General features: G+C 38.6%; 1 protein-coding gene across 12 annotated transcripts in view; it reads left to right on the top strand.

Moving 5' to 3' along the window:
• Nucleotides 1–12,470, top strand: part of NME7 (NME/NM23 family member 7) — a 248,143-nt gene that overhangs the window by 51,070 nt on the left and 184,603 nt on the right. For all 12 annotated transcript variants that reach the window (XM_002715560.6, XM_008264107.5, XM_089299605.1 and 9 more), the window contains one exon: nucleotides 849–1,015. In XM_002715560.6, the coding sequence (XP_002715606.1) occupies nucleotides 849–1,015 (167 nt within the window). The remainder of the gene's footprint in view (nucleotides 1–848; nucleotides 1,016–12,470) is intronic.

Genomic DNA, 12,470 nt, shown 5'->3' on the forward strand with positions numbered 1-12,470 from the left:
ATCAATAAATAGTTTAAAGATTATCATCATCACAATATGTTGCCATCATTGAAATATATTATGTCTACAAAAGTAAAATTTGAAGAGGACTGAGCTAAGAGGGCCCTGTTTATTTATTGTGATCCCTCATTGGAATTGCCTTCAATGAATGGGTATATTTGATGTTGCAATTTTGTGTACTTAAGAAAGCAGCAATTTGGACATGTGGCTATCTTTTTTTTGGGATTTGGTAGGCCCTAAATTACTGAATGATTTGGCTAAAAAAAATTCTTTTTGAAAATATTTAGTTGTAGGGCCAGTGCTGTGGCGCAGTGGGTTAACGCCCTGGCCTGAAGCGCTGGCATCCTATATGGGCGCTTGTTCGAGACCTGGTTGCTCCACTTCCCATCCAGCTCTCTGCTATGGCTTGGGAAAGCAGTGGAAGATGGCCCAAGTCTTTGGGTCCCTGCACCCGCTTGGGAAACCCGGAAGAAGCTCCTGGCTCCTGGCTTTGGATCGGCGCAGCTCCGGCTGTTGCGGCCAATTGGGGAGTGAATCATCGGATGGAAAACCTCTCTTTATCTCTGCCTCTCCTCTCTGTGCAACTCTTTCAAATAAAAATAAATAAATCTTTAAAAAAATTTAGTTGTAATAAGAGGTTTTTAAATTATTACTAGATTAGATCATGGAATCCAAAATTAAAATCAGGGAATTAAAAATTAGAATGTGAAAAAAATGGGATTTGTATTTGCTGCGAAGAAGAAATGGAATGTAACTTGTCTGATGGCAGAAAGGAGAATTTCCATCTTGTAATAAGATTAGCATTCCTATTGATAACTATTTTTTAATTATATTGCTGTTGGTTCTAGCATGATGTGAAGAATCATCGCACCTTTTTGAAGCGGACCAAATATGATGACCTGCGCTTGGAAGATTTATTTATTGGCAACAAAGTGAATGTCTTTTCTCGACAATTGGTGTTAATTGATTATGGAGATCAATATACAGCACGCCAACTGGGCAGTAGGAAAGAAAAGTAAGAAAACAATTTCGTAATTTGTTTTTCACTATTAAAACATTATGTGTAAGCCATGGTACCAATTTCTAATTTCCTGTTGCTGTCTTGTGTTTTCACAGTACAGAGATTTTTTTCAGTAATCTACTTCAATGTTGATGACATTTTTAGAAATTTTATTAAGTAAATTCTGTGATTTGTTCATCAGTGAGAATAACAAAGTGATATCCTCAGTCTTAGGCAGTGACTATTTCCTGGGGAGAAAAGTACAAAATTCTCATATGTTCCATCATTCATTCTTAGTAAAATAAATGTCATTTGGGAACTAAGAATATCTGAATATAAAAAAATCTTGGTGCTTAAGGTAAACTTGACTTATGGGGAAAAAAGTAGTGAGTATCAAAAGCTCAATAGAAACTCAAAAGAAATAAAAGATACTTCTTATGCAAAGCTTTGTGGAAGGTTTGACCTGCATCATAAAAAATGGATTGAATTGGCCGGCACCGCGGCTCAATAGGCTAATCCTCCACCTGCGGCACCGGCACACCAGGTTCTAGTCCCATTCGGGGCGCCGGATTCTATCCCGGTTGCTCTTCTTCCAGTCCAGCTCTCTGCTGTGGCCCAGGAATGCAATGGAGGATGGCCCAAGTGCTTGGGCCCTGCACCCGCATGGGAGACCAGGAGAAGCACCTGGCTCCTGCCTTCGGATCAGCGCAGTGTGCTGGCTGCAGCGCGCCGGCCGCAGTGGCCATTGAGGGGTGAACCAACAGAAAAAGGAAGACCTTTCTCTCTGTCTCTCTCTCTCACTGTCCACTCTGCCTATCAATCAATCAATCAATAAATAAATAAAACCTTTAAAAAAATGGATTGAATTTTTACCCAGTTAGATGAAGTAAGGTCAGAGGAATGAGTATAACCAATGGTACAGAAGCGAGAAATTCTATGTCTTATACTAGGCAGAACCTAATTATTCTGCTTGAATAACTCAGTGATTAAAAATATTTTTGGGGAGCTGGTGCTGTGGGATGATAGGTTTAAGTTTCTGCCTGCAGCACTGGCATCCTGCATGAGCACTGGTTTGGGTCCTGGCTTCTCCTCTTCTGGTCTGGCTCCCTGCTAATGGCCTGAGAAATAGTGGAAGATGGCCCAAGTACTTGGGCCCCTGCACCCAAGTAAAGCTCCTGGTTTTGGCTCAGCCCAGCTCCAGCCATTGTGGCCATTTGGGGAGTGAACCAGAAGATGGAAGACCTCTCTCACTGTCTCTCCCTCTCTCTGTAACTCTGCCTCTCAAATAAATAAATAAATCTTAAAAAAAATAAAAAATACTCTTTGGTTAATTAGTAAAATAACAGCCTGAATTAGGATTGTAGCCATAAGTATAAAGAGGAAGGAATGTGTGGAATTAAGAGTAGAGTCCTAGTAGTAATGATAAACACACCACGGCTATTAGCTATTAAACTGTGAGGAAATGTGTTGAATAATTCGCATGCATCATTGAGTTAAACTCCACAAAAACCATACAAAAAAGGTACTATTATTACCTCCACTTTTGCAGATGGGGAAGTTAAAGTTTAGAGATGTCAGGAAATATGGCTGAGGTCATACAGCAAGGCAAGATGAAAGCTCATAGTTAGTCTGAATCAACAATGGGAGGATTCCGGGGCGGGGCGGGGTGGGGGGGATGTAGCATAGCAGGTAAAGCCGCCACCTGTAATGCCAGTATCCCATATGGGTACCATATCGAGTCCCAGCTGTTCCGATCCAGCTCTCTGCTATGGCCTGGGAAAGCAATAGAAGATGGCCCAAGTGCTTGGACCCCTCCCATGTAGGAGACCCAGAAGAAATACCAGGCTGTTGGCTTTGGATTGGTCCAGCTCCAGCCACTGTGGCTATTTGGAGAGTAAAACAGCAGATAGAAGACCTCTCTCTCTCTCTTTCTCTCTCTGCCTCTGGAACTCTGCCTGTCAAATAAATAAATAAATCGTTAAAAAAAAAAAAAAAAAAAAGAATCGGAGGAGTCAACCATAGGAAAATTGATAGGGTCTAGAAAATGATTGCTTTCATTCTGTCTCATTCATTTTTATGTCTCCTATGGCACTTCACCATTACAACCATCTTATCTGTGTTATCTGAGTGAACTAATGAAAAATAATTTAAAACTTTACTTTCCTTTGTCCATTTCCTCCCTGTTCTCAAATGATGATCTTTAAAATAAAGATTTATTTATTTATTTGAAAGGAAGAGTTACAAGAGAGAGAGAAAGAGAGGGCTCTTCTATGTGCTGGCTCACTCCCCAGATGGCTTCAAAGGCCAGTCCTGGGCCAGGCCAAAGCCAGGAGCTTCTTCTTGGTCTCCCATTTGGGTGGCAGGGGCCCAAGGACTTGAGTCATCTTTCATTGCTTTCCCCTGTGCATTACCAGGGAGCTGGATCATAAGTGGAGCTGGGACTTGAACTGGTGCCCATGTGATATACTTTATGAGTACTGTTAAAAAAAAGGAAATCATATTAATAAATTGTGATATAGGAAATTTGACCCCTCTTATCTTTTGCTAAAGACTGTTGTACTTCGGGGCCGGTGCCATGGCTCACTTGGTTAATCCTCTGCCTGCGGCGCCGGCAACCCATAGGCCCAGGAGGGCAGTGGAGGATGGCCCAAGTGCTTGGGCCCCTGCACCCGCATGGGAGACCAGGGGGAAGCACTGGCTCCTGGCTTTGGATTGGTGTAGTTCCGGCCATGGCGGCCATTTGGAGGGTGAACCAATGGAAGGAAGACCTTTCTCTCTCTCTCTCTCACTGTCTAACTCTATCTGCCAAAAAAAAAAAAAAAAAGACTGTTGTACTTCAAACAGTAATTTTTTTCACAGGGCATGTCTCACAAAAATTTGCTGAATTAATTAATGAATAAATGAGATTACTTTGGTAAAAATAGCTGGTATGTCTGGAGGAAGAGTTTCTGTGCAGCAGGCATTCCTGCCTTCTTCCTTCTCCCACTGCGTGGGGCCTTTGCCATGAAGTAGAAAAATTACGGTATTGTGCCCTCAGCCTGTGTCTTTATTCTTGGTCAAAGTTACATTTGTCACTCTGACTTTTCCTCAGTCTTGATTTAGAAAAGAGAGCAAGTTGAAGATGTAGCTAAAAACCAGGCTATGGAGAAAACAGAGACTTTTGATCATATTTTTCTTCTATGTATAGATTTTCACTGTTAGCAAAATGATGTTTTAACTTTTAATTTCTATGTTATGAGTTCACAAGATTCTGAGACTAAAATTGACTATATTTGCAATGAAATTTTAGTTCCTTTGTCATTTTGGGTTGGCTCTGATTTGTGTGGCTTATATTTTATATTGTTTTGTGTTTTTTTAATGTTTGTGGAATGATTGTTGCAGTACTTAAAAATTTGTATTAATGGTATAATTAAGGCTATAATGTATAAATATTCCACAACTATTTAATTTGAAAGGAAGAAAAATACCCCCAAGATGTTTTCTGATGTCTACAACCCAAATAACTAGTTGAATGCCTAACATCTGAGCGACCCCACAGTAATATGGTATTTCTTTCCATGACCTCACTAACTCTTCTTTATAAGGCCTTTGTAATTCTTGAGGTGGTCTGATGCCCAATGTGGGTTTTAATACATTGGTGGTCATGCAGGGGTAGTGAGTGCCTTATAAAAAAAGAAGACCAAGGATTCTCATTTTAACTGTGAAACAGGTGGGGGGAAATTAGTTAGTAGATAAATAGGAACCTTTTATAGTTATGAGATCTTATGGTAAATGTCTATGAGATTAAGGAAATGCCAACCATATTACTTTATTTATAAATAATAAATATCCATGGTTTCCATTTATTGGCACACACTATATGTCAGTCAGTGTGATAGGCACTCTACTTACACAGTGATATTCAGATTAACTTATTCTTTTTTTTTCTTTAAGATTTATTTATTTGAAAGTCAGAGTTACACAGAAAGAGAAGGAGGCAGAGAGACAGAGAGAGAGAGAGAGAGAGAGGTCTTCCATCAGCTGTTTCACTCCCTAGATGGCTGCCATGGCTGGAGCTGTGCCGATCAGAAGCCAGGAGCCAGAAGCTTCCTCCAGGTCTTCCATGTGGATGCAGGGGCTCAAAGACTTGGGTCATCTTCTACTGTTTTTCCAGGCCATAACAGAGAGCTGGATTGGAAGTAGAACAGCCGGGACTCGAACCAGCACCTATATGGGATGCCGGCACTGCAGGCGGCAGCTTTACCCACTATTCCACAGTGCCGGCCCCAGATTTTCTTTTAAACAAACAAAAAAGCAAATGAGTTAATGAATTAGGGAGTAAGGGTTAATAATGTGACCCAGTGAAAAGAAAATAATAATAGCCATAACAATTATAATTTTTATATTTTAATTGATTTTTCTGAAGGAAATGTTAATTCTGTAGGCTTTTTCTTTTAGGAATGGCTGAGTAACATGGTCACACTCTCACAGCTAGAAAGTAAATACAAACCAGTGTTTTTTTTTTTGTTTTTTGTTTTTTGTTTTTTTTTTTGACAGGCAGAATTAGACAGTGAGAGAGAGAGAGAGAGACAGAGAGAAAGGTCTTCCTTCCATTGGTTAACCCCCTCAACGGCCAATACGGCCGGCGTGCTGGGCCGATCCGAAACCAGGAGCCAGATGCTTCCTCCTGGTCTCCCATGCAGGTGCAGGGCCCAAGCACTTGGGCCATCCTCCACTGCCTTCCCGGGCCACAGCAGAGAGCTGGACTGGAAGAGGAGCAACCAGGACAGAACCGGCGCCCCATCCGGGACTAGAGTCTGGGGTGCCGGCACCGCAGGCAGAATTAGCCTAGTGAGCCACGGCACCGTCCCAAACCAGTGTTTTATTCTAAAAGTCATTCTATTTCTATTAAATACCTAATCAATATGCTGATAACTACTCTTGAAAATGACTGGCTTTAAAACCAGAGAAACCAAAGGATTCTATTTTTATGTGATGATGGATTTTAAGTATTTCTACTTTATAAGTGTAGTTAATGAAAATATATGCAGCATTATATATTTGACTGACTTAAATTGTGTCACCGTTTTCTTTTCTGATTTTTTCATAACTGTGAATAAGTTATTAAATCAAACAAACATTTTGGTGATTTAAATAAACTTCCTAATTCAAGAGTTTCAAAAATATATTGCTTCATTTAAATGAAAAGTATATTATATTGTGTGTCTATCAGAGTCCCCAGAAATGTATTCTGTGTAATAATTATAATTCAGATTAGCTCTCACCTGAGTATAGTGTCAAGGAAAATTTAAAAAGCAACTGCATGCTTCACTTCTTTCTTTCTGGAGGAAACCTGTAGTTTAGGAGATGGGTGAAGTTGATCTCCATATAGCTTATCAACTAATTATGAGTCAATTAATTATCCATATATGTCCATAGAATTCAATTTAACTCACAAACTGGACTCAGCTTTCTAATTTCCTTTGATTGTAGAAACCAGATATTTCATTCACATTTTTATCTTTTTTATACATATCCTCTAATAAAATGGATAAAGGTTTTTAGTTGTCATTGAGTTAGAGTATTTGATTTTAATTTTGACTAATAATGAATTGATGCTTTATGATTCTATTTATTAGATATGGATACATAGTACAATTTGTGTCTTTTTAAAAACTTATTACCCTTAACTAGAAACATTGAGATAAATTTCATGGGAAGAATCATACACACACATACACATATATATACATGAAAGGAGGCTTCAAAAAGTTCATGGAAAATGGAATTCAAACATCAGTTTATTTTGGTGCAAAAATGTTGAAATCCATGCACAGTTTTTTCATTATAAAAATATCCCATGAACATTTTGAAGGCCCTCATATGCACAGATTCAAAATTTTCAAATTTTTTATACTAAATTAAACATTTAACTCCATTTTTCTCTGCAAATACATAAAATATATATTTCCCATGCATATGAAATGTGATAAATGAGGTATTAAAATGTTTACTTTTGCTAGCTTTATATCTATAGTAAGAATTTTATAAAAAAAACATTGAAAAATAATGCCAGTATCCTACAGATTGTCCATTAGTTTTTAGTGCATATTTAAATTTAGTTATCCTCAATCCTATTGAATCTCAAACAGGAAGCCAGCTACCTCATCAAATTGAGAAATAAAACTATCACTAGATTAGGTGAATGACATTACACTAGATGCTAAGTTTACAAAAGGCAGTGTCCAGCATTCTTAAATCCCAAGTCAAGCCCAAGTCATTTGAGGCAGAAACTACCTATGGTATGGATTATCCCATCCTCTTGGCGTTAGATTCCATTGCCCTGAAATGAATGTGAGTAAACCATAAGCCAAACTGAAGGTGGGACCTTTGTTTAGAAAGGGTTTAGGAATATTTCTCCCTGGAGACAGAAGAATTAACCTAAATCACCTTTTAAATTTTTTAATACATCCTGTTAATTCCAACTATTTGCTTGGCCCAAATATACCTTATTAATATTTTTCAAAGATATTAAAATGGTATTTATGTATTTTTGACTTAATAATTTTAAGAATACTTATAGTGATCATTTGTTTATTTTCTTTATAGTTATGCTATTTTTTAAAATCTTTCAAATTCACTTATTGTTGTTTTATTTGAAAGGCAATGGAAAAGGTATGGGAGGTGAAAAGAGAGAGAGAGAAAGAGCAGGATTCTGTTTGCTGGTTCATTCCCCAAATTCCAAAACAGCAGAAGCCTCTAACTGGGACCCAAACACTTGAGCTGTCACTGCTGTCTCCCAGGGTATGCATTAGCGGGAAGCTGGAATTGGAGGCAGGGAGCTGGGGTTTGAACCCAGCACTCTGATATGAGATGCAGATATCCTAGGTCGTATCTTAATTACTGTGCCAAATGCCGACACGTTAATCTTCACATTATAATTTTATTTTTTAATATTTATTTTATTTATTTGAAAGCAGAGATACAGAGAGAGAGGAAGAGACACAAAAAAAGATCTTTGAACCTCTTGTTCACTCTCCAAATGGCTGTAATGACCAGGGCTGGGCTAGACTGAAGCCAGGAGTAAAGGAGATTCTTCAGGTCTCCCACGTGGGTTCAGGGGCCCAAATACTTGGGCCATCTTCCACTGCTTTCCCAGGCACACTAGCTGGGAGCTGAAGGGGAAGTGGAGCAGCCTGTATTTGAGCCAGTGGCCCTGTGGGGTGACAGCACCACAGGTGGCAGCTTTTTCTGCTATGCCACAACAGGAGCCCCTTGCATTACAATGCTAAGGACATATTGTTAGGTGATTTTAAATTGTTAAATCTTCTTAGTCAATTGAACCATTCTTTGCTGTGAAGTGGTCATCTTTATCTCCAGCAATGCTTTTTGTGTTAAAGCCTGCTTTTTCTGATAGCTATACAGCTCTGGTTTCTTTTAGTTAACACTTCCATGGTATGTCTTTTTTCATTCTTTCAACTTTAAAACTTTCAGATCTTTTTCTTTTTAAATTTTGGAGCCAGTGGAGGAGAGACAGCAAGATCAAATGCTTCCATCCACTGTTTTATTCCCCAAATGAACATCGTTGGGGCTGGGCCAGGGCTGGGCCCAGGGCCTGAAAATTCAGTCCAGGTCACCCAAGTGGGTGGCAGGGCCCTAGTTACTTAAGCCCTTACTGCTACCTCCCAGGATCTGCATTAGTGGGAAGCTGGAATCAGGAGCTGGAGCCAATAATTAAACCCTGGATGTGGGCATTTTAACCACTAGGTTAAACATCCACTCCAGGATCCGTCTATTCTAAATTTGTCTTTCATAAGTAGCATATTTACTTTTAAAATCTAATCTGTGCCGGCGCCGCGGCTCAGTAGGCTAATTCTCCACCTAGCGGCGCCAGCACACCTGGTTCTAGTCTTGGTCAGGGCACTGGATTCTTTCCCGGTTGCCCCTCTTCCAGGCCAGCTCTCTGCTGTGGCCAGGGAGTGCAGTGGAGGATGGCCCAAGTCCTTGAGCCCTGCACCCACATGGGAGACCAGGAGAGGCACCTGGCTCCTGCCTTCAGATCAGCGCAGTGCGCCGGCTGCAACGCGCCAGCTGTGGCGGCCATTGGAGGGTGAACCAACGGAAAAAGGAAGATCTTTCTCTCTGTCTCTCTCTCTCACTGTCCACTCTGCCTGCCAAAAAATAAAAAAAAAAAAAAAATCTAATCTGATGATCTTTTTGCTCTTTAATTTTTAAAAAAGTATCTAGTTTATAACCTCCATTTTTGTTGTAGAGCATTTTACTTGTAATACAGCTACTAATATATTTATTTGGGTTTAATTCTGCTATCCTGTGTTTTTTTCTGCCTGTTTTATTTATTATATTGGGTCCATTTCTGACTTTGGATTGTTTGAGAATTTTTCGATGCATTTTTTAGTTTATAGTATTTAGTTTTAGTACTTACACTTGGAACTACAGGATGTGTACTTATCAGAGTCTAAAGTTAGTCAGTGTCATCATTTTCTTTCTTGAAAATAGAAGAACCTGGCCGGCGCCGGACTCACTAGGCTAATATTCCACCTTGCGGCGCTGGCATACCGAGTTCTAGTCCCAGTTGGGGCACCGGATTCTGTCCTGGTTGCTCCTCTTCCAGGCCAGCTCTCTGCTATGGCCCAGGAGTGCAGTGGAGGATGGCCCAAGTCCTTGGGCCCTGCACTCTCATGGGAGACCAGGAGAAGCACCTGGCTCCTGGCTTCGGATCAGCGCGGTGTGCAGGCCGTAGCGCGCCGGCCGCTGCAGCCATTGGAGGGTGAACCAACGGCAAAAAGGAAGACCTTTCTCTTTGTCTCTCTCTCTCACTATCCACTCTGCCTGTCAAAAAAAAAAAAGAAAGAAGAACCACAGAAGCAGAAGCGTTGAACTCGATTTTCCATCTGGCATAATTATGTCCATTTTGCTCTGCTTTTTTTTTTTCTGTTTTTCACTATTAATGTTTTATACAACTAACTTTTAGTTAAGTTAATTTTTTTTTACTTTTTGCTTCTTATTGTTTTATCTTAGGTATTCTGTTGGGAATCTTTTTACTTTTGTTTAAATTCCATTTTTTTAGAATTTCCTTTTAAGTATGTCTATTTAGAGAAAGCTCTCTGTTTATACTCATCTGAAAATATTTTTATTTTGTTCACATTCTTGAAACTACCCTGTTTTCTGTGTTCTATCTTTCTTATTATCTGTGCCTTATTCTGAATTTTCTCAAAATTCTTTCTTCAGTTTCATCTAGTGTTCTATCAAGTTTGCCTATTTCTTTTCATTTTTGTATATACATTTTTATCACTAACGAATGTCTAATAGATTATCTTTCAAATATACTTACTCATTAGTTACAGATTATAGTTTCCTGCTGCCTGATGATGTTGTGTAGCTTGTCTTTCAGCCATAGTTTGCTGGTCATTTTACAATCTGCATAAGATGATTCCAGTATCTGAAGTATTTGTGGATCCTCTCTGTTGTACATTGTTTGTTCAGGTTCTCTGTTATGTTAATTTTCTCCAAGAGTATGTGTGGGAGAGGGATTATCTCTGTTGATAATTGCCATGTGTGTATGTATTGCATATGTGTGATGTATTTATGCAATCTATTTATATATGAGTGTGACTTATGAATCTTTGAGCTACTGTATGAAGTTACTTTATGAAAGTTCTGAGACTGCTCCAATGATGTGAAGTTGTGCAGCTGGACCACTCAAGGCCTGGTTCTTTCTGGCTCACTCTAAGGGTGTAGCCTGTGGCCCCGAATTAGGAAGGATATTTGTTGTACTCTGTCCCCTCTCCTAGTGATATATTAAAAATTAAAGTTCAAATTTGCCAGATAGGTACTGCTGTCAAGTGAAAAGCAAATTTTAGTCTCACTTTCCTGGATCTTTCTGCATACACACAATACTTTTCACTTTTTTCATAGTAATTATTTGCTATATAGTCAATTCATCTTAGTTTTTTTAAAAGAATTTTAAAACTATCTTACATCTTTTAGTTTCCAGAGGAAAGATTACCATGAATAATTTCCATTGTTGTAAGACAGTAGCCTCAGTTCAGTGCATTTTTCTTCCAGACCATGGATGCCTCATATGAAATAGTTTTCCTTTATACATGGGAAATACAAATTTTATGCTTGCAAAGAACACATAAATGAAACCACAAATTTAGCTTTGGGTTTGTGTTTAGGATGAGTTTTTATATACTTAAGGCAAATATGAATACATTTTGAAATATTTACCTTAGTATAAAGTTTATATATTTATTCTTTCAGCTCAACAGTATTCAGAGTTCATTGCACTGTACAACCTAAGAACTTTATTTATTGCACAGCAATAACACTGATTTATCTAGGGTGTTTATGGCAATCAACTAGTTATCTATTTCACAAACTTATTACTCCAGATTTTTCTCAGAGTCTGATGGTACATGAAGAGCATGGTTTTTGAGCAGCTATGTGAGAATTGTTATTTTTAAGAAATCTATATCCTGTCTTAGTTTATGAAGGCTGGGCAAACTGTTTTTTCACTGTCAATTGCTAAGGAGTTCTAATATAAATTATTGATTTTTTAACCTTGTTTTATTTTGTTTTGAGAGCATTGCTTGTTGCATAGTATGGTACTTATCTAAATGTAGCAAGGATTACTATGTGATAGATTATTACACCTAGTAGCCCCCAATGAATCACATCTCTTGGTATCCATGTCCGTCTGCCCTCAATGACTCTGAATTTGACCATATGACTTGCATTGGCCCAAGTAATATCAGCAGACATGCCTCCAGAGAATCCTTGATAAATGCCTAATATACTGCATTCTGTGTGGCCTTATATTAATAAGCCTGGTCTAGAGTCCTTGATGCTGAAAGACCACAGGCAAGAGAAGTCTAGGTGTCTCAGTTGGGTGCCATCCAGCTAACCCACTGTCAAAAGAAGCTGTTTGAATGACCCCAGGTGAAACCACAACCCAGCCAACCTACAGAACCTTGAGAAATTGTGTGTTATTTTAAGTCACTACATACTAGGATGATTTGTTACACAGCAACAGATAACAGAGGCATTATTAATGTATTCTTTGTCACCATTTTGTTCTTTGTTTGCAATCTTCACTTTTAAATCACACATAAGATTCCTGATGCCTGTCTTATTTTCCCTGCAAAAGCATATTTTAATTATTACCTACTGAACAATCATACAATGAAGACAGATTAATTATGTATTCAACCTGTTGCATCTCCTGTAGGCATCAAGAGAGAAACTGAAATTAGATTTTGAACTAAGTTCTGTTGGTTTAGAATTTTCATGTTGCTTCTTGCTCACAGACATTGATGACTATGCTGTGTGTTAAATTTTCTTTAAAAACTGTGGTTCATGAAATTACAGAATTTAGTATAAACAATTGATAAGGTAGTTTGGATTATTATAGTTATTTTTAAATTTTTTACTTAATTCACTTTATCTATTTGAAACACACACAAGCAGG

The sequence above is a fragment of the Oryctolagus cuniculus genome, chromosome 7 (assembly GCF_051225735.1).
Source record: "Oryctolagus cuniculus isolate XC-2025 breed Fujian yellow rabbit chromosome 7, ASM5122573v1, whole genome shotgun sequence".
Lineage (NCBI taxonomy): Eukaryota > Metazoa > Chordata > Mammalia > Lagomorpha > Leporidae > Oryctolagus > Oryctolagus cuniculus.